Source organism: Phallusia mammillata, chromosome 1 (genome assembly GCF_965637545.1).
Source record: "Phallusia mammillata chromosome 1, kaPhaMamm4.hap1.1, whole genome shotgun sequence".
Lineage (NCBI taxonomy): Eukaryota > Metazoa > Chordata > Ascidiacea > Phlebobranchia > Ascidiidae > Phallusia > Phallusia mammillata.
The window spans coordinates 9,387,353-9,405,115 of record NC_137252.1 but is presented as its reverse complement, the minus strand read 5'-3'; the positions used below and the strand labels follow the sequence as shown (position 1 = coordinate 9,405,115).

Sequence of the window (17,763 nt, the reverse complement as noted above, 5' to 3'; positions counted from 1 at the left end):
GAAAAGTTTTACCACAATTCAACTGTGCCAACATGTAAACATTGCAGTTTTTTTATTTTATTTATCCGTTTCCGCTTTCTTTTCGTGAAACAGTTTTGGGGTATATCCGTTAAATTAAGTTTATTTTTTATTTGTATCTTCTAATTTGGTCTTGTGTGAAGCAGATTCGCAATCCCCGGTACACATGCAAAACGATAAATGACTTTTCACTGTTAAAAAAGTAACAAAACAAAAAACAACAACATTAAAATAAGTCTGTAAATAAGTCGAAATATTATGTCTCGTAAACTAATATAGTTCCACCCGTCTTTCAACAGAAGTTATGTGCGTAAACTGTAAAACTGTTTATTTATCTTCCATGTTTATACATATCAAAACTAAGTGCGATATTCAATATTAACCACAAAAAAACGAACCTGTCCTTAACATTACCGTTTCCAATATGCCATGATGAAGTTCGTGCCTGTAAGAGAACGTTCCAACTGTGCAGCGAACTGAAGAAAATGCCGACACATGGACCTAAAAGCCGTTGTGGCTCACTTAAGGGCTGCGGTTGTGTGTTTATGAAGCGGAATGATAAACTTTTGTGGTTATAAAGGCCAGTGACTTTCAACCGGTGTTCCGCAGACCGGTGTTGGTTTCCACAAAAAATTGTCAGGAGTGCCGCAAGAAATTTATTAGTTTTAATTGTGTTCCATGGAAAACAATCGAAAATCACTGGTTTAACACAATGGGCGTAGAGTTTTTATTCATGGAAGTAATTATCCTCTGTTATCAATTTGAATGATTCATTGTGATTTTTCTTCATTTATTGATGTGTAATAATAAAAATTTTAATTGCAATAAGAATTTTAACTTTGGGTGAAACTGATGCTGAATTGCGAGTAAAATTGTTTACGATTGGTCTTATTTTAGTTTGGGTGAGGTTTGGTAATTATATAACATATTACTACTATGTCTCTTCCGAAAAGAGATTCAGCAAATTTTTCACGATAAGCAAAAAAGTTTACGCGAAAACACGATCAATCCGAAAACTGCTCAATCGTGGGACAGCTATAGTGCTGGGCCGAAATTTTCTTTAAGTTTGTAACAGTTTTTATGTTATGTAGTGCCTACATACTTTTACACTAACCAAATTGCACTATATGGGCATTTTTACTTGTTTTTAGCGATAGAAGTATTATATGTTTTTTGGGGGTGTTGTTAAGTTTTGTATGCTTTCCACTGTTTTGCAAAAACGAATGGTTTATGGTTTATTCATCTTGCAACACGAGTAAAACACGTAATCAGGTTTTTTAATGAGTTCTGACGTGTTATACCCATTCTCATTGTTAAACTTGTCTACATATCAAGAGGTAAGTTTGAATTCAAGAGGTAACTTGCAGGTTTACCATTTCACATTTTGTATCCGTGAAACTAAAACACAAAAATACCCTTGTGGAAATCTATATGTTATACCACAATTGACTTATGTTAGTTGCGTAAATTGCATAGTCATTTATTGTAATGCATGGTTGTTACATGCGGAGGGGCAACCGGGTTCCTGAAGCCGCCGTTTAGACCAGCGGAGGTCACCATCACACCCGCATATAGGGTCATATCGTGGATTTCAATTCCATTACAAGCTAGCTGTTTCTAGCTTATCTTGGAAAGTCCCGGGAGACTAATTGGTCCGATAAGTAGGCCTTTGTACTATGTGTACTATGATAATTTAAAACAACATGTTTGTGATGGAAAATGAACTTTTTTACAAAAACGTAAGCAGGCACATGAACCCTATAAGGGCAATATAAAAAATCTTACTACCTCGGTTTAACATTACGGGGAAGACAAAAGAGTTTTGTGACAATCGGCGAGCGAAAGTGATTCTTCATAAATACATCGGCTTCATCGAAAGTGGTTAGAGCAGTTTGATCCTTGGTTTCGGGAAACAGAGAAGCTAGCAGACTGCCGAAACCCGCAAACGCTCCAAACACCAACTGAAAACGTAACTTATTTGTTAACTTATTGATCAGCAAATATGCCTTGGAAATACTAATTTTCACACAATCTTTTTAGGACCCCAACCGGAAACTGTTTTAAACACCGGAAAGCAATGACGCATGAATTCGACCAAAAAGTCTCGGTGGCGATTAAAGAAACATATGGTTGTAAGCAGTGGTGGGATTCAAATTTTTTGTCAGCCGGTTTTATCACAAAAGTTATATTTTTCAGCCGCGGTTCTGTTACAAAAAGTCCATTGACATTAACCGGTAATGCTAACCGGTTAGCTGATCTCATAAAATTTCGTGAGACGGTTCTATAGAACCGGTGCGAACCGGCTGAATCCCACCACTGGATGTAAGTTAATATCCCGTTTGTGTACAGGTCCATGCAAAAATAATAAGGTTTTACCGGTGGTAACCAGGGCCAGGAATATTGGAGTTGGATGGTAAATGGTGCCAGAATGCTGCCAACACACGCGGCAAGTGTAGAAAGTCCAAAAGCTGTCGATCTGAGGAGAAACATGAACAATCACTATATTTCATTTTACGAGATGTTAGCTATTTTGCATAATGGAATGCAAGTTTGTAAGCCTCATAAAGCGCATACCTTCCCGGTGTCGGGAAAAGCTCTCCCGTGTGTTGGTAAATCACTGCGAATGTGGCACTTGTGCTTGCCCGACCGATCATTGCAAAAACGATGACCGCTGTTGCTGCACCTTTTCGACACAAACGGATTATTGTTTGTTGAGACAAGTTCCTTTTTAAATGCTATTTTATTGAGAAAACAAATGTTTTTCATTTAAGATTTTATTTTTCGTTGGTTTTACAGTGTTTATTTTTTGTTTTTTCCTGAAACAACTCGTACTTAAACTGATACATGCAAGTTTGAAAAGCATTATATGTGCTATTAATACAAACTGTTGTCTGAAACATTTACAGAAAATTTGCCCAGGACTTTTCCAGTCCGTGAATTGTTTTTCATCTGACACTATCCTAAGTCATGTTATTCAGGTTCCCGGTACCCGGTACCCGGTACCCGGTACCCGGTACCCGGTACCCGGTACCCGGTACCCGGTACCCGGTACCCGAACTAATAAAGCGTGTATTTTTGTCAACGAAACTTATGCTAATGTACAAATACTTATTCTTTGTTTTCACGGTTTAAAAAAGGGCAAAACCACTGGTTTACAGCATTTCGCAACAACAACAAAAAAAGCTTTCGTATTTTACCATCATTAACGTTTTGTATGGCAGGGTAGCCTATAAGCCATCTGAAAAAAGTAAAAGAGTGTTTATGTTACTTGTGTTTGCGTTGCCCAAGCCAATGGCAACAGTCGATAAGAAGCACGAAGCGCTGGTCACCGCCATAGTACCAACTGTTGAGTTTCTTCTCCCTAGCTTGGTGATCATTGGTATGCTCAGCAGAGTAAAGCACACCTCGAAAACGCCACCTAACGCATAGTTGGTGTACGCGTTTCCCGCTAGAGATCCGCTGTTCAAAAGAACACCAAAATATGCCAAGCTGCGAAAGAACGACTAATTTAGTATTTTAATAGTGAAAATATGATATAAGACACTTAGGTATCGGTTGCAAACGATGTGCTGATTGTATAAACATTAGTTACATTTAGAAAAACCACCTCGACTTACACTACGGTTTTCCATTTGTAAAATGTTTAAAAAACTGTAGCAAATGGAACTTTAATCCTTTGAAACAAATAAAAGCATTTGATTTCAGTTAAACAGTTCATTTGTTTGATTTACCGTGTTTATTATTATTTAGTTTTTCTGAAACAACTCGTAACTATAAACTTACAAATGCAAGTTTGAAACGCAGTTAATGTCCTATTTATACCAGTTGGTGTCCAAACATTTACATAAAACCTATCCGGTACTTTTCCAGTAAAAAGGAGAGAATTAAAAGGCGGAAATTGCAAAAAAACAACAGTTTACCTCGTGATACACCAAACGGCCGCATTGCTGCACAACATGAATCGAAGATAGGGTCGTCTCATAAGCTCGCCAATACCAACAGTTGATTTCTAGATTTAGTGGCAAAACAAATATGATTTAAACTTAATTGTTTAACAACAAAAATCAATTACTGATTCATCAGTTGTTCTGCTTGCTTCTTGAAATGTCTCACTGCAAAATGTTCCTTTATTTCTTTTCGCCATTAGGTGGCAAACGCGAGCCGCTTCTTTCTTTTTGTTGCGTGACAGCAACCATCTAGATAAAAAACAAAACTAGAAACGTACACTTTGATTCATTTCAAAATGTCTAAAACAGAATACATACATTTTGTGAAACTGGACTAGATTTTTTACCGCCTATCTTATTGGTAACGATATGTCTTTTAACACAAAGCATATTTGGATAAAATCGTTTGGTTTTCGGTACCATAACCATAATTTCTTGCAGAACAATCTGTAAAACTTATATCAATGTTTGTAAACTGAAATGGGAATTATTTCGCGAAAAAAAGTAGAAAATGCAATAAGAATTACCCAAAATAGATTTGAGAGCTACCGATTTAACGTCCAAGTTAGATGTTCATTATTTTTTTGTACAAAACTCAATAATCCTGTATTTGTTTAACACTTGTTTTCAAAATTATATATACTACTGTTGGCATAGTTACCCTGGTGATTTTGGCAAAAGTAACATAGCGAACATAATCAAAAGGTTGGCCACAGAAATCGCGATTTGTAAATCCCGCCAGTTTCTCCACTGATAAGCCAATCCAGCTAATATGATGCAGCCCAGGCCGAAGAAGGCATTTGCCAAAGAGCCGAGAATTGGACGAAATGTCAGCCGTGATACTTCACAAGCTGAAAAAAGACACAAAAAGCTTACATGATAAAATAAAAATACCCTGCACATATGGCAGAATAGTTTTTTATTTATTTCAGTTTGATCAACACTCTAAGTGGTTATATGTTTTGTCGTGGTCAAACACGAAACACTTTTGTCATAACAAATACTTCACAGCACACTGAGAAATGCCTTTGGGCACAAAGTTTAGAAATTCATAGGAAAATAAAATAATAGAGTGTATAGGTCACGTACCGTAAACAAATCCATTCACCGAAATCGGCATGAAACAGAAAGCGACAAGGAATCTCATGACAATCAAAACGTAAATGTTGCCAGTAAATGCGCTCGCAAGACTGCTGGCAAACGTTAAAACTGTTGCCACCCAAATCACCAAAACGCGACCAAACCTGAAAAAACTTAAGTAAAATACAGGGAAATTGTTGTAGCAAAATCCGTTTGATTTTGAGTATTGGAATAAGAAATCATTAATTTAGTTTATTTTGTTATTTCAGTCCAATAAGTATTCTCGACCGACACAATATGTTTTGTCAACAATTTATTGACTGCTGGTGCTGAAGAAAAAGTTGAATTTCGTTAATTTGTACGCTAAATCGTTCGTGATGGACAGGGGTATGATTAAAAGTGGCACATTGCATCCTCGTGATGATCATAAACACTAAAGTATTTTTAGTGATTTTCTTATTTCTCGAACAAACAATAGCCTTGATTATTCAAACTAGGATAGAGACTGCAAGCGTCCTGTAACTGATCAATACACGTAGGTGATGTGTGTGTGTGTGTATAATTTGTACAAGAAGTAGACATTGGGGAATATAAGGAATTCATGGCGCATCTGAAACCGTATGTAAGAGGTTGGCCGTATGTAAAAGCCATGAATTTTAGTGATTTTTTTAGTTAACAGTAAAGAACGTCACCTATCTCCAGCCATCCCGCCAACAGCTGCGCCGAAAACGAGACCAAGGTAGTAGGAAGATGAACTGAGTGTCATTAGATATATATTTTCACAAACAAGATCCCACTAAGAAATACAAAATGATAAGTTTCTTTCAAACGGTTTATATTGATGCATAGACGAATACTTTCAACGCATTGCTACCTCTGTTGTGGCTGACTCGTAAAAAGCAGATCGGTCGTAATAATAACCATCAGCACAGTTTGTTATTGGACGTTGCGTTGCATTGAGTGTGACATGTTTGATGCATTCGGCTGTGTAATTTCCATTACATGCACTTAGATTGTAGTTGTATTGAAGGCAACGGCTATAGCCCTGTACAAGTTTTTTTCTTACTTGTTATACCAGTGGCAACTAATTTCAGATATATTATATACCTTTGTACTGTCATCCCATGGAATAAATATATCTCGGACGAAGCTGTTATTTGCGAACGACGAGATGTTGTCTATTGTTGGAATGTAACAACGCGAATCAGGTAAACCAACTGCAAAAGCAAAGATAAACGATATCGGCTAAACCTTAAAAATAATATTTTGTAAATGTACATGAAGAAATTTGTTGCTTGTTTTCCATTTTTTGCAAAATTTGAATCCATATTTGGGCCTGACTCTAGGTCGAGTTATGTTACATGTCAGTGTACGCAAAAGTAACTGCAGTTCAGTTTAGTAATTGAAAACAGCAGCAATTTGAAGATAGATATAATCAAAAACAACGATCATGCTTACGTATAAAAACTGAACAGGTGTGCAGCAAACTTGCACTTATCGCCTGAAACAAGGCGATTGTCACCAGCAGTTTTTCGTATCTGCCGTTACCCGAAATGTCCGTAAGTAATCTTTCGTATGCGGACAGCTCCATCATATATTGTTGATAAAGTTAACTGTTCTAACTAGATTCCACAAATTAACCAAGTTGCACAAGCTATGATATAACACCGAAAACCTTGTAATACTAGTCGTGAAATTTTAAAAGGTTTTTCAGATGCAAAAAAAACCTGAAAACAAGAATTAATGATTCCTGAGATAGTAACTAACTGCTTTTCACAAATTTCTTCACTAAGGTTTTCACCAAAAACGAACTATGTTGCTGCCAACATATGAACAAATTCTAAACCGTCCATGATGGTGTACGCGCCATTTATGTCCCTTTTTTCGCGGTACTTCTGAGTAACTCGAAAATTTTCGCAGAACAACTTGCACAAAGATAGAGTGCATGTCGCTTTTAATGGATGCTGTCGTTCTGTTATAATGCCGTGGTTATTGAAAAGCTTAATTAGCCAGATTGAACATGTTTGCTGATCTTTCCTGTACAAGAACGCTGACGCTGGACATGATGTTGGCAAATACGTCTGAAGCTAAGTTTTTCTTTTATAACAACGCGTCGCATATTAGTCGCCTACATTTGGACATTGAAAAAAACAATTTGCACACTAGCATTGGTTTGGTTTTTTCCTGGCTATCAAGGAAAATAAAAGAAAGAAGTTTATGAAACAGAGCTCTACGATAAAATTAAAAAAGTTGGTTTAATCACGACACACAAATTGCTACTATACAAATTGAAGAATGCTAGTCTTTGAATGCAAAGGACTGCCATATTTTCCCATCAACACTCCTATATTTCCCAGCGCATTCCAAAACCATGCGCTTATGCGTGCCAATGATGTGAAACTGCTTTTAAACGATGACGTTATAAGAAAGCTTAGTGGTGTTGGGAAATTCAACTTGGTTTGTTGCCATGAATGTTGATAATTTAAGCTGCAGACAGTGCACACTGTTTCGACCTATAAGGTCTCATCAGTGCAGCTGGTGACGAGAGATCGGCCGCATTGGCTAGTGTAGCCATCAAACGGCACTCCAGTTTGTGGTGAGCAACAGGGTACAACCCCCTTGATAATTTAATTACTAACATTTTTGCTCACCTGCTGGTTATACATATTTGAAGAGCTATAACCCACATTAGTGCATATAAGAGAACAGATTGGTCTTTACGCAACCACCTTCTCAGACTGCAAACGTTACAGGATATTGCAGCGTGAATCCAACCCCACCTTTAGTTGAATATCGATGCCAAACTATAGGCCTACACGTTGGGTGAAATTGGGTAAAACTTACTTACGCTATTGTGGCTTAGAGCTGGCGATGACTTGATCTCTTTTTTTTTTGCTAGTGAAATCCAGACCTCTCATACAAACAAAATAACCGCACAATTGTTTAGTCATTTACCTGGAGAAATTTTTGTCAAATATAGGCTTTTCCAGAAACACATTTATGTATACGACGACCAAGCTGAGCATGTGTGCTAATGCAAAAATACTTTTTCAAAAAGACGACACTGCTACCAACCGGACGCCTTGGACTAAATAGGGTGTAACAAAGATGCAATGACGACCGTCTGTGACAAGGTATGCTGCAATAGCAATATACCAGAAAATGTTTTTGTATTTTTTTTTCAACAATTAATATTGCATGTTAAGGGTGCGAAATATTACATGTTTTGGGGGGTTTGAGTGTTGTAAGTAATATTTGCTTCTCAATGCTTTGCGAAAAAAACTAATAATTCCAAAACCATTTTAACACAACATCCTAGATTCAAAAATAAAGCACATAATCATGTCTTTGGAGAAGTGATGACATATTTTTCCTATTCTCATTGTTAAACTTTTCTACAAATCAAAATGTGGATCGTTGGTTGGCAAAATTCTCGCTCTCTCAATCTTGTTCATAGGTGTTTTCAGATTTCGTTTGTCTTGCAGGTTTACCATCTCACATTTTGTATCCGTGAATCTAAAACACAAAAAGACCCTTGTGGAAATCTTTATGTCATACCATACCACAATTGACTTATGCTAGTTGCATAAATTTTATAGTCTAGTTGCAGTGCATAGTTGTTCCATGCGAACGAAAAACTGAAACTGAAAAAAATCCCACCCTTCCTTGTATAGGATAAATCTGATATAAGCAACATGAAAATTTACGTCATGATCATCCTTAAAGTCGGCGTTTAGATCAGCTCAGTAGGGCGGCTAACTCGCATAGGCTCATGTCGTGTATTCGATTCCTATATAGCTGTTTCTAGACTACGTAGTGTCGCTTGGAAATGTCCGGGTATACGATTTGATCCGATAAATAGGCCTTGTACTATGTGTACGTAGATAATAGCAACAGATTGATGTTAAAAATTACAACATTTTTTACCAAAACGTAAGTAGGTAAATATACCCTAACAAGGTACTATATAAACTATAACAACCTCGGTTTAACATCTCGGGGAAGGCAAAAAAGTTTTGTGACAATAGATGAGCTAAAGTGATTCCTCATGAATACATCGGCTTCATCGAAAGTGGTTAGAGCAGTCTGGCCCTTGGTTTCGGGAAACAGAGAAGCAAGTAGACTGCCGAAAGCCGCAACCGTCCCAAACACCACCTGGGTATAGAACAGATTTTGTTGTGCAAGTTTTTTAAAACTGTGGGTCGATAAAAGGAACCAAGAAAACGTAACAAGGTGTAAACAGGCTATTTTTAGGCTCAAACCCAGACAAGTCATTTCGATAATTAGTGTTATTCACTTCGTGTTTAAGAAATCAAGCTTAAAACAGATTGTTATTTTTACATTTCTGAGAGTTTTGACTAAACGTTCAAGTTCATTTTATGGTCGACAAGCAGGTTTGAATTCAGTCTTACCGGTGTTAACCAGGGCCAGGAATATTGCAGTTGAATGGCAAATGGCGCCAGTATACCGCCAACACGTGCAGCAAGAGACGAAAACCCAAATCCTGTCGATCTGAGCAGAATTAACATGTACACTTTTTGTTGTTTATGGGAATCATGTTCATTATTCTCAAGTAGGGATACCTTGCTGGTGTAGGGAAAAGCTCTCCCGTGTGTTGGTAAATCACTGCAAATGTGGCACTGCTGCTCGTCCGGCCAATCATTGCAAAAACGACCCCTGCTGTTGCTGCTCCTGAATCATACATGGTTATTTTACGTTGTGAAAAAATTCTTGTTTAGCCACTGTAGAGCTTGACTTATTGAATGCCAACAGGATTTGCTGATAAAAACCATGTTGTCGTTTTGTAACGTTTAATTTTGTACCGATTTTTGTGTGGTTGTTTTCAGAAACGATTCTCCAATCAATTGTACCAAAACGCACATATCTGAATATTTAGATAAGAACATACGTTTGCTTAAATAGTTTCGTCAACCAACCTTTAAAAATTATCAATAACCGATATGTTAAGGTCGTCTAACTGTTACAACCTAATAAGAAATTCAGTGAACATTCTATACCGCCCACCCAACAAGCTTAATGAAGTAACCTGAGTTTGCGCTACCCAGTGTAATGGCAACCGTTGATAGGAAGCAAGAGCAGCTGGTCACAGCCAATGTTCCAACGGTAGAGTTTCTTCTCCCAAGCTTGGTAATCATAGGAACACTCGCAATAGATACGCAAACCTCCAAAACGCCACCAAGTAAAAAGTTAATGTACATATTTCCGGCTAGGGATCCAGTGTTCAGTAAAACACCAAAGTTCACGAAGCTGCAAGAAAGCGATAATTCAGTATTGCGGGCAAAGGGCTACCATTTTTTGCTAAACTGCGTTGTCAATTTTTTGGACAAAAGTAAGAACCTAAAGTTACTGCGTATTTAATCCCCAAAAATGGAAGAAAAAGTACAATGCCTCAAAAACTCAAAGTAACTTTGTCAATTTTAAAACATCATTTGGCAAATGCCTACAAGAAAATTGCGAAAACAGCGGTTCACCTTGTAACGAACCAAATGACCGCATTGCTGCACAACATGAATCGAAGATAGGGACGTTTCATCAGCTCTCCAATACCAACAGTTGATTTCTAGCAACACAAGTCTATTTTGGTCCTGGTTGATTTGAAATCAAACACATTAGAGTTACCGATTTATCAGATGTTCTACTTGCTTCTTCAAAGGTCTCATTGCTAAATGTTCCTTTGTTTCTTTTCGCCATTAGGTGGCAAACGCGAGCTGCTTCTTTGTTTTTGTTGCACGACAGCAGCCATCTAAATTTTTACTTTCTTTGTTGTTATGATATGAAAAAAAGTAAATCCGTAACTCTTTACACCTAAAACTTTCAGCAGAAAAAAGTTTGCAACACAGTTGCCGCTGAATTCCCCTTTTTTCCTTCCACAGAAACATACGGTGCTTTGCGTTTAAGGTACAAAACACCTGAGTCGCGCCATTTAACAGATAATCAAGCCTTTTTTATAAATAGTTGGTGAACAGTATTCAATGCATTGTGTAAACGTACAGTCACTTCTAATTGGTGGTCCATGATAACTTTTTAGGGTCCTCCACAAGACGTCCAATTTATTTAAGTCTTATGTTACTACAGTTCCCCCCCCCCCCAAAAAAAATGCATGGGCACCAATGAAAGTTGTTTTTTCCAAAACTCCTACTGTATTCATATTTACCCTGGTGATTTGGGCAGGAATAACATTCCGCACATAATTATGAGGTTGGCCACAGAAATAACAATTTGTAATTCCCGCCAGTTTCTCCAGCGATAAGCCAATCCAGCTAATAAGATGCCACCGACACTGAATAAGAAGTTTACAAGAGAACCGAGAAGAGGACGAAATTTCAGTCGAGATATTTCACAAGCTAAAATAGACATAAAAATACATACAAAAATAATTAATTTGAAACATCGTGTATTGGCTAAATTTTGATAAAATTATGTATGGGTATTGGGTCTATTATAATAGATAATTAAAGTTAAATTATAGTAGATAGATAATTTAATAATTATTAAAGATGCTGAGTGTAAACGATAAACCCTTTTCAAAAATACGAAAACCTTTGCAAACGCTTACGATTGTAAACCAGTAAATGTTGTGTTAAAGCAATCTTTTGGCGCCTATAGGCGCTGTATACAACTCATTGACACGTTGATAGTAACGTAAAATACTGGCCCTAGTTTTTTTTCTTTTTTTTGCCCAGTGTTGATGCTTATCTATGCCTGTTTTATTATTTTTGATACCAGATTAATAAAAATACATTAAAACCGTTAGAAGCACATTTTATTTCAGTGATCTGGCAGTTTACTTTTGAATTTGTCAATAAAGTTTATTTTTTTTTTTTTAGTTTACAAAATCTGTATTTTCTACTTACCGTAAACAAACCCATTAACCGACACCGGCATGAAGCAAAAAGCGACGAGAAATCTCATGACAATCAAAACGTAAACGTTTGTGGAAAATGCGAGTGCCAAGCTGCTTGCAAAGGTGAAAACTGCCGCCACCCGAATCACCAATACACGACCAAACCTGACAAAAAGGTTTATAAACTGACAGCAACATTAATTTATATTAATCCATAAATTCAACCTATTCTACAACGTTTATTGATATGGTAGAAGCAATCAGTAATGGTTACATAGCAAGTCTGAGACCTAAAACCAATACATTACAGAAGCGACAAGTTTAGAAACTTTAATTGTGCGTATACGAGTTCACACCAGGTTTTGTTTCGTGCCAAGTCATTTGAGTAACTCTAATTTTTTTGCAGGGTCCCTCGACTAAAGTCAAATGGTTTGACCAACGTGATTTAAATAAGTCGAGTGTTTTGTCCAAGGTTATTTAGGTATATTCGGGTAATTCGTACAAGGTGATTTAGGTAGGTTGAGTGTAACGTGCTAAAGTTGTTTGATTAAAGTCGAGAGTTCCACGCAACATTGCCCGAGTAAAGTCGAGTGTAACGTGTCGGGTTTCTCTTACAAAGTTGAAAAGATTCAACTCTTGAAAAGATGAAGTTTCTGCCAGCGAATCACTAGAGCATGTATAATTGATGAAAAGCCAAGTGTGATCGAAGTGTACACGTTTCTGTCAGACTGGTGCCAAGTCATGACCAAGATTTAACTTTAAATCTTTACCTGTCTCCTGCCATTCCTCCAACAGCTGCGCCAAAAACCAGACCAAGGTAGTATGAAGATGAACTAAACGTCATTAGATATAAATTGTCACAAACAAGATCCCACTAAAAACAAAAATTGATTATAGTCTCTCAAAACATGGTACATTAACAGAAAACCAACAGTTTACTTGCAACATATTGCTACCTCTGTTGTGGCCGACTCGTGAAATGCAGATCGGTCGTAATAATAACCATCAGCACAATTAGTTATTGGAAGTTGCGTCGCATTAAGTGTGACATGCTTGATACATTCAGATGTGTAATTTCCATCACATGCACTTAGATTGTAGTTGTATTGAAGGCAACGACTGTAATCCTGTACAAATTTAAAGCCACTTTGTCATGCTTTTTCCAATTGGTACCAACTGTAATTATACCTTTGTTCTGTCATCCCATGGTATAAACACATCCCGGACGAAGCTGTTATTTGCGAAAGACGAGATGTTGTCAATTGTTGGAATGTAACAACGTGAATCAGGTAAACCGACTGCAAAAGTAAAAGTAGCTAGTTTTGGTAAAACATACAAATAAAATTCAATTTTTTCTACTCGGTGCCTTGCCATATGGTAATGCTTGGGAGACTGGCTTGATTCGATATAACGCCTTTAAGTGGCTTGGTGTACTACATACGAACAAGATTAACCTGTTTTTTTTGTGTTCAGCAACATTTGAAACTATGGACCAATAAACCTCGCTATATATACTTACGGATGAAAACTGAGCAGGTGTGAAGAAAACTTCCACTTATGGCCTGAAGCAAAGCAATCAGAACCAACAGTTTTTCGTATCTGCCGTTGCCGGAAATGTCCGTTAATAACCTTTCGCAGGCAGATAGATCCATCATTGATTGAGGTTTATATTAATAAAAAAATTGACTCAATAAAATGTATTACACTGGAAAAACGTGTCTAAAATTTGGTATGTTAAACTTTTCTGAAAAAAGAAACTTTTTTTGTTAGTTTTTCAAACCATTAGACCAGAGGTCGCCAACTTTTTTTTGCACTGCCGACTGTTTTGAAACTGAAATTATATCGCGGACCGGTCTTTAAAAAAACTACAAATAATTAGCAATAAAAACGCTTAAATTGGTTTATCATACCCGGGATGCACGGGGGAAATGTTTCATTTAACCTGAAAACTATACGACCCGGTAACGAACTTCTCGCGGACCGGCAGCCGACCGCGGACTGGCGGTTGCCGACCACTGCATTAGACGATTAACCGGTGATAGAATCACTGCGATAAATAAAAAAACGCTTGTGGCTTGGATGACACGATACAAATTGTTTTCGGCAGAAAAGTTTTACCACAATCCAACTGTGCCAACATGCAAACATTGAAATTTTTTTGGATTGTTTTTTTATCCGTTTCCGCTTTCTTTTTCGTTGAAAATCAAGCACCGCGTCTTTGTTTTGCTGCACCAGTGACCTAAATATTTTTATCGCTTTGGTATAGAACCGTAATGTTATGAAATGTGTCAAATACATCACAAACAGCTTTGGGGCTATATCCGTTATATTACGTTTACTTTTTTATTTGTATTTTTAAATTTGGTCATATGTAAAACTAATTTACTATCCCCGTGCACATGCAAAACGATAAAAAACTTTTTGAAGTTTTTAACAAGTAGAAAAAACATTAAAATTAGTTGATTAGAAACATTATGTCTCGTAAACTAATATAGTTCCGCCTGTCTTTCAACACCCAGACAATGTGCGTAAACTGTAAAACTGTTTATTTATCTTGAATATGAGTACATATCAAAACTAAGTGCGATACTCAATATTAACTACAAAAAACGAACCTTTTAAGCATTACTGTTTCCAATAAGCCATGATCAAGTTCTTGCCTGTAGAAGGGTATCCTAATTGTGCAGCGAACTGCAAAAAATACCGACACATGAACCCAACAGCCGTTGTGGCTCACTTAAGTGCTGCGGTTGTGTGTTTGTTGAAGCGGAATGATAAACTTTTGTAGTTGTAAAAGCCAGTGACTTTCAAGCAGTGTTCCGCGGAATATTGGTTGCCGTAAAAGATTGTCAGAAGTGCCACAATAAATTTATTAGTTTTAATAGTGTTCCATGGAACAACAATCGAAAATCACTGGTTTAAGACAATGGACGTAGAGTTTTTCATTCGTGGAAGTAATTATCCTCTGTCACTAGTTTGAATGATCCGTTGTGATTTGCTTCATTTAATGTTGTGTAATAATAAGAATTTTAATTGCGTGGACCAGTTGCTGCAAAACAGTAGTTGAGTGTGACCTTGGGTGAAACTAACGCTGAATCACGGGGAAAATTGCTTATGAATAGTGCTATTTACGTTTGGGTGAGGTTTAGTAATAATATAATATTAACACTGAGGCGACGTACACTTTATTTGAACAAGTTAATCGAATGACGCGAGAGCCACAACACCGCACATAAAAAGACAACACGAGACAATAAAGAAAAAGGTTCGCTTCGCGTCCTATGCATGTAGAGAATCACAGGGTCGCTACATTACCCCCTCCAGAAGCGAACTTAACGAAAACGTACAGGCGGACGAATAGTTCGACCAATGCGCGTTTGGACGATTTCCGGCTCCAAGTTGCTGGGTGGTGCTGGTGGCGAAGTCGTATGCACAGGTGGTCTTCCACGGCGGGGTACCTCAGGCATGTAAACAGGCTGTGTCTCGTCAAGGTACGCTGGCTTCAGGCGATCGATTGAAATTGTCTGGTTACGTCCACCTATATCCAATGTGAACGTCTTGTCACTGCGACGCATCACCTTAAAAGGACCGTTGTATGGCGGCGATAGAGGTGGGCGATGCTTGTCAACTCGGACAAAAACATAATCACTCGTGCGAAGTGTTGTAGGAACATGTGTCTTTACTTCATGATGTCGTGACATCGGCGGCGGGACTAGATGTCGGAATGATTCGTGCAGGGCTGGCAGGATTTGCTGTGGACACTGCGGTTTGTTTACAAAAAAATCACCAGGAACGGACAGATTTGAACCATAAACCAATTCAGCGGAGGAGGTTTGTAGATCTTCCTTCGGGCAAGTGCGAATACCGAGAATTACCCATGGCAATTCGTCAACCCAGTTGGAACCTTGTAAGCGAGCCTTTAGAGAAGCTTTCAGATGCCGATGGAAACGCTCCACAGGGCCGTTCGCTTGAGGGTGGAAACTGGTAGTTCTGTGCACCCTAATGCCAAGTAGTTCGTTAAATGCTGTCCATAGAGCTGAGGTGAACTGGGGACCTCGGTCTGAAGAAATATCCTGCGGCAACCCAAAGCGTGACATCCAGTTGAAAATAAAAGCGCGCGCACAAGTCACAGCGGTTGCATCAGGCATTGGTATTGCTTCTGGACAACGTGTGAATCGGTCGATCATCGTAAGCAGGTAGATGTTACCCTGTGAGGGTGGCAATGGTCCCACTATGTCAATGTTGACATGGGTGAACCGGCCGCTGCATGGTGGATAGTTTGATAAAGGCGCACGGACATGTCTCTGAATCTTTGAACGTTGGCAACGCACACATTGTTTGGCCCACAAACCCACTTGCTTTCGCAGGCCGTGCCACACGAATTTTCAGGTCATTAGTTTCTTAGTGATTCTAATGGATGGATGGGAAAGTCCATGTACCAAGTCGAAAACTTTCCGCTGCCATGACGCCGGTACTATAGGGCGGGGTGTGCCTTGGGAAGTGTCACATAAGAGCTTTGTGCCAGATCGTCGGACTTCAATGTCTTCAAGCTTGAGATTAGTTATCGCTGTGCGATAGGCTTGAACCTCTGGGACAAGTTGAGCCTTTGCGAGAGCAACGTAATCCATATCTAAGGGAAAATGAACTGCGTTAACTTCTCCACGTGAAACAGTGTCTGCCACACAATTTCGATTGCCGGCTACATGGCGTACATCCGTGGTAAATTCCGAAATAGCGGTCAGATGTCGCTGCTGACGAGCAGACCATGGAGAGGATACCTTAGAAAACGCAAATGTCAGTGGCTTGTGGTCGGTATAAACCACAAACGGACGACCTTCTAGAAAATACCGAAAACGACGTACCGATAGATATAACGCAAGAAGCTCTCTGTCAAATGCACTGTATTTTGTTTCCGGTAGACGAAACCGCTTACTAAAAAATGCCAGTGGTCGCCACTTGCCCTCAATGTGTTGCTGCAAAACAGCGCCAGCAGAATGTTCAGATGCATCTGTAGTGAGGGCAGTTGGAGCCTGAGGTAACGGGTGGTGCAGCATAGTTGCTTCTGCTAAGGCCTGCTTGGCTTCTTCAAAAGCTGAATTTAAAGAGGTATTCCACAAGAGCTTTTTTGGTTTTCCTGCAAATGCTGAGTATATGGGGGACATGATTTTTGCTGATTCAGGAATAAAGCGGTGGTAAAAATTAATCATACCCGCGAACTGCTGCAGACCTTTGATGGTTGTTGGGCGTGGAAACTCTTGGATAGCTTTTACTTTATCCGGAAGTGGTTTTACCCCCTTTTTTTGATACCCTATGTCCCAAAAAATCAATTTCTGATACGCCGAATTTGCATTTGCCCACGTTAATAACTAAACCATGGCTGGTGAGCTGTTCAAAAAGTTGCCTCAGGTGCGTAAGGTGCTCAGAAACCGATGTGCTGGCCACGAGAATATCATCCAAATATATACGAAGACGAAATCCAAAGGTTGGCAGACAGTGTCCATTAGTCGCTGGAAAGCTTGAGCCGATTTTTTTAGGCCGAATGGCACACGGAGAAATTCAAACAGTCCGAAAGGAGTTACAACCGCCGTTTTTGCAATGTCCGCTGGTGCCATGGGAACTTGGTGATATCCACGCACAAGGTCGATCTTTGAAAAAACGCTGCGCCCCGCTAAACGAGCGGAAACATCCTGAACATGAGGAATCGCGTATCGATCGGACAGTGTAGCTGCGTTCAAGCGTCGATAATCACCACATGGTCTCCAGTCTCCCGAAGCTTTCGGGACCATGTGCAGTGGAGATGACCACGGGCTGGAGGATCGCCGTATAATTCCCAGTTTTAACATATGGTCAAAC

At 38.7% G+C, this 17,763-nt stretch overlaps 3 protein-coding genes across 3 annotated transcripts; all 3 read right to left on the bottom strand.

Moving 5' to 3' along the window:
• Positions 1-48: 48 nt before the first annotated feature.
• On the bottom strand, positions 49-6,718 carry LOC145209303 (organic cation transporter protein-like). Its single transcript, XM_080079568.1, has 12 exons — positions 6,504-6,718; positions 6,153-6,262; positions 5,920-6,090; positions 5,738-5,841; positions 5,055-5,209; positions 4,627-4,816; positions 4,091-4,214; positions 3,939-4,027; positions 3,287-3,507; positions 2,593-2,701; positions 2,395-2,494; positions 49-1,979 (listed from the first exon to the last, which is right to left on the bottom strand). Exons 1-12 carry the CDS (start codon positions 6,637-6,639, stop codon positions 1,803-1,805), a joined length of 1,686 nt encoding a protein of 561 aa, XP_079935694.1. The 5' UTR covers positions 6,640-6,718; the 3' UTR covers positions 49-1,802.
• A 1,722-nt stretch (positions 6,719-8,440) lies between these two features.
• LOC145226745 (solute carrier family 22 member 3-like) lies at positions 8,441-12,694 on the bottom strand. The gene is made up of 9 exons (XM_080092314.1): positions 12,681-12,694; positions 11,921-12,075; positions 11,221-11,410; positions 10,686-10,809; positions 10,538-10,626; positions 10,071-10,313; positions 9,458-9,737; positions 9,028-9,200; positions 8,441-8,561 (listed from the first exon to the last, which is right to left on the bottom strand). The coding sequence occupies exons 1-9, from the start codon at positions 12,692-12,694 to the stop codon at positions 8,441-8,443; spliced, it is 1,389 nt and encodes a 462-aa protein (XP_079948440.1).
• A 2,548-nt stretch (positions 12,695-15,242) lies between these two features.
• On the bottom strand, positions 15,243-16,097 carry LOC145226584 (uncharacterized). The gene has a single exon (XM_080092302.1). It carries the CDS (start codon positions 16,095-16,097, stop codon positions 15,243-15,245), a length of 855 nt encoding a protein of 284 aa, XP_079948428.1.
• Between the last annotated feature and the right edge of the window lie 1,666 nt (positions 16,098-17,763).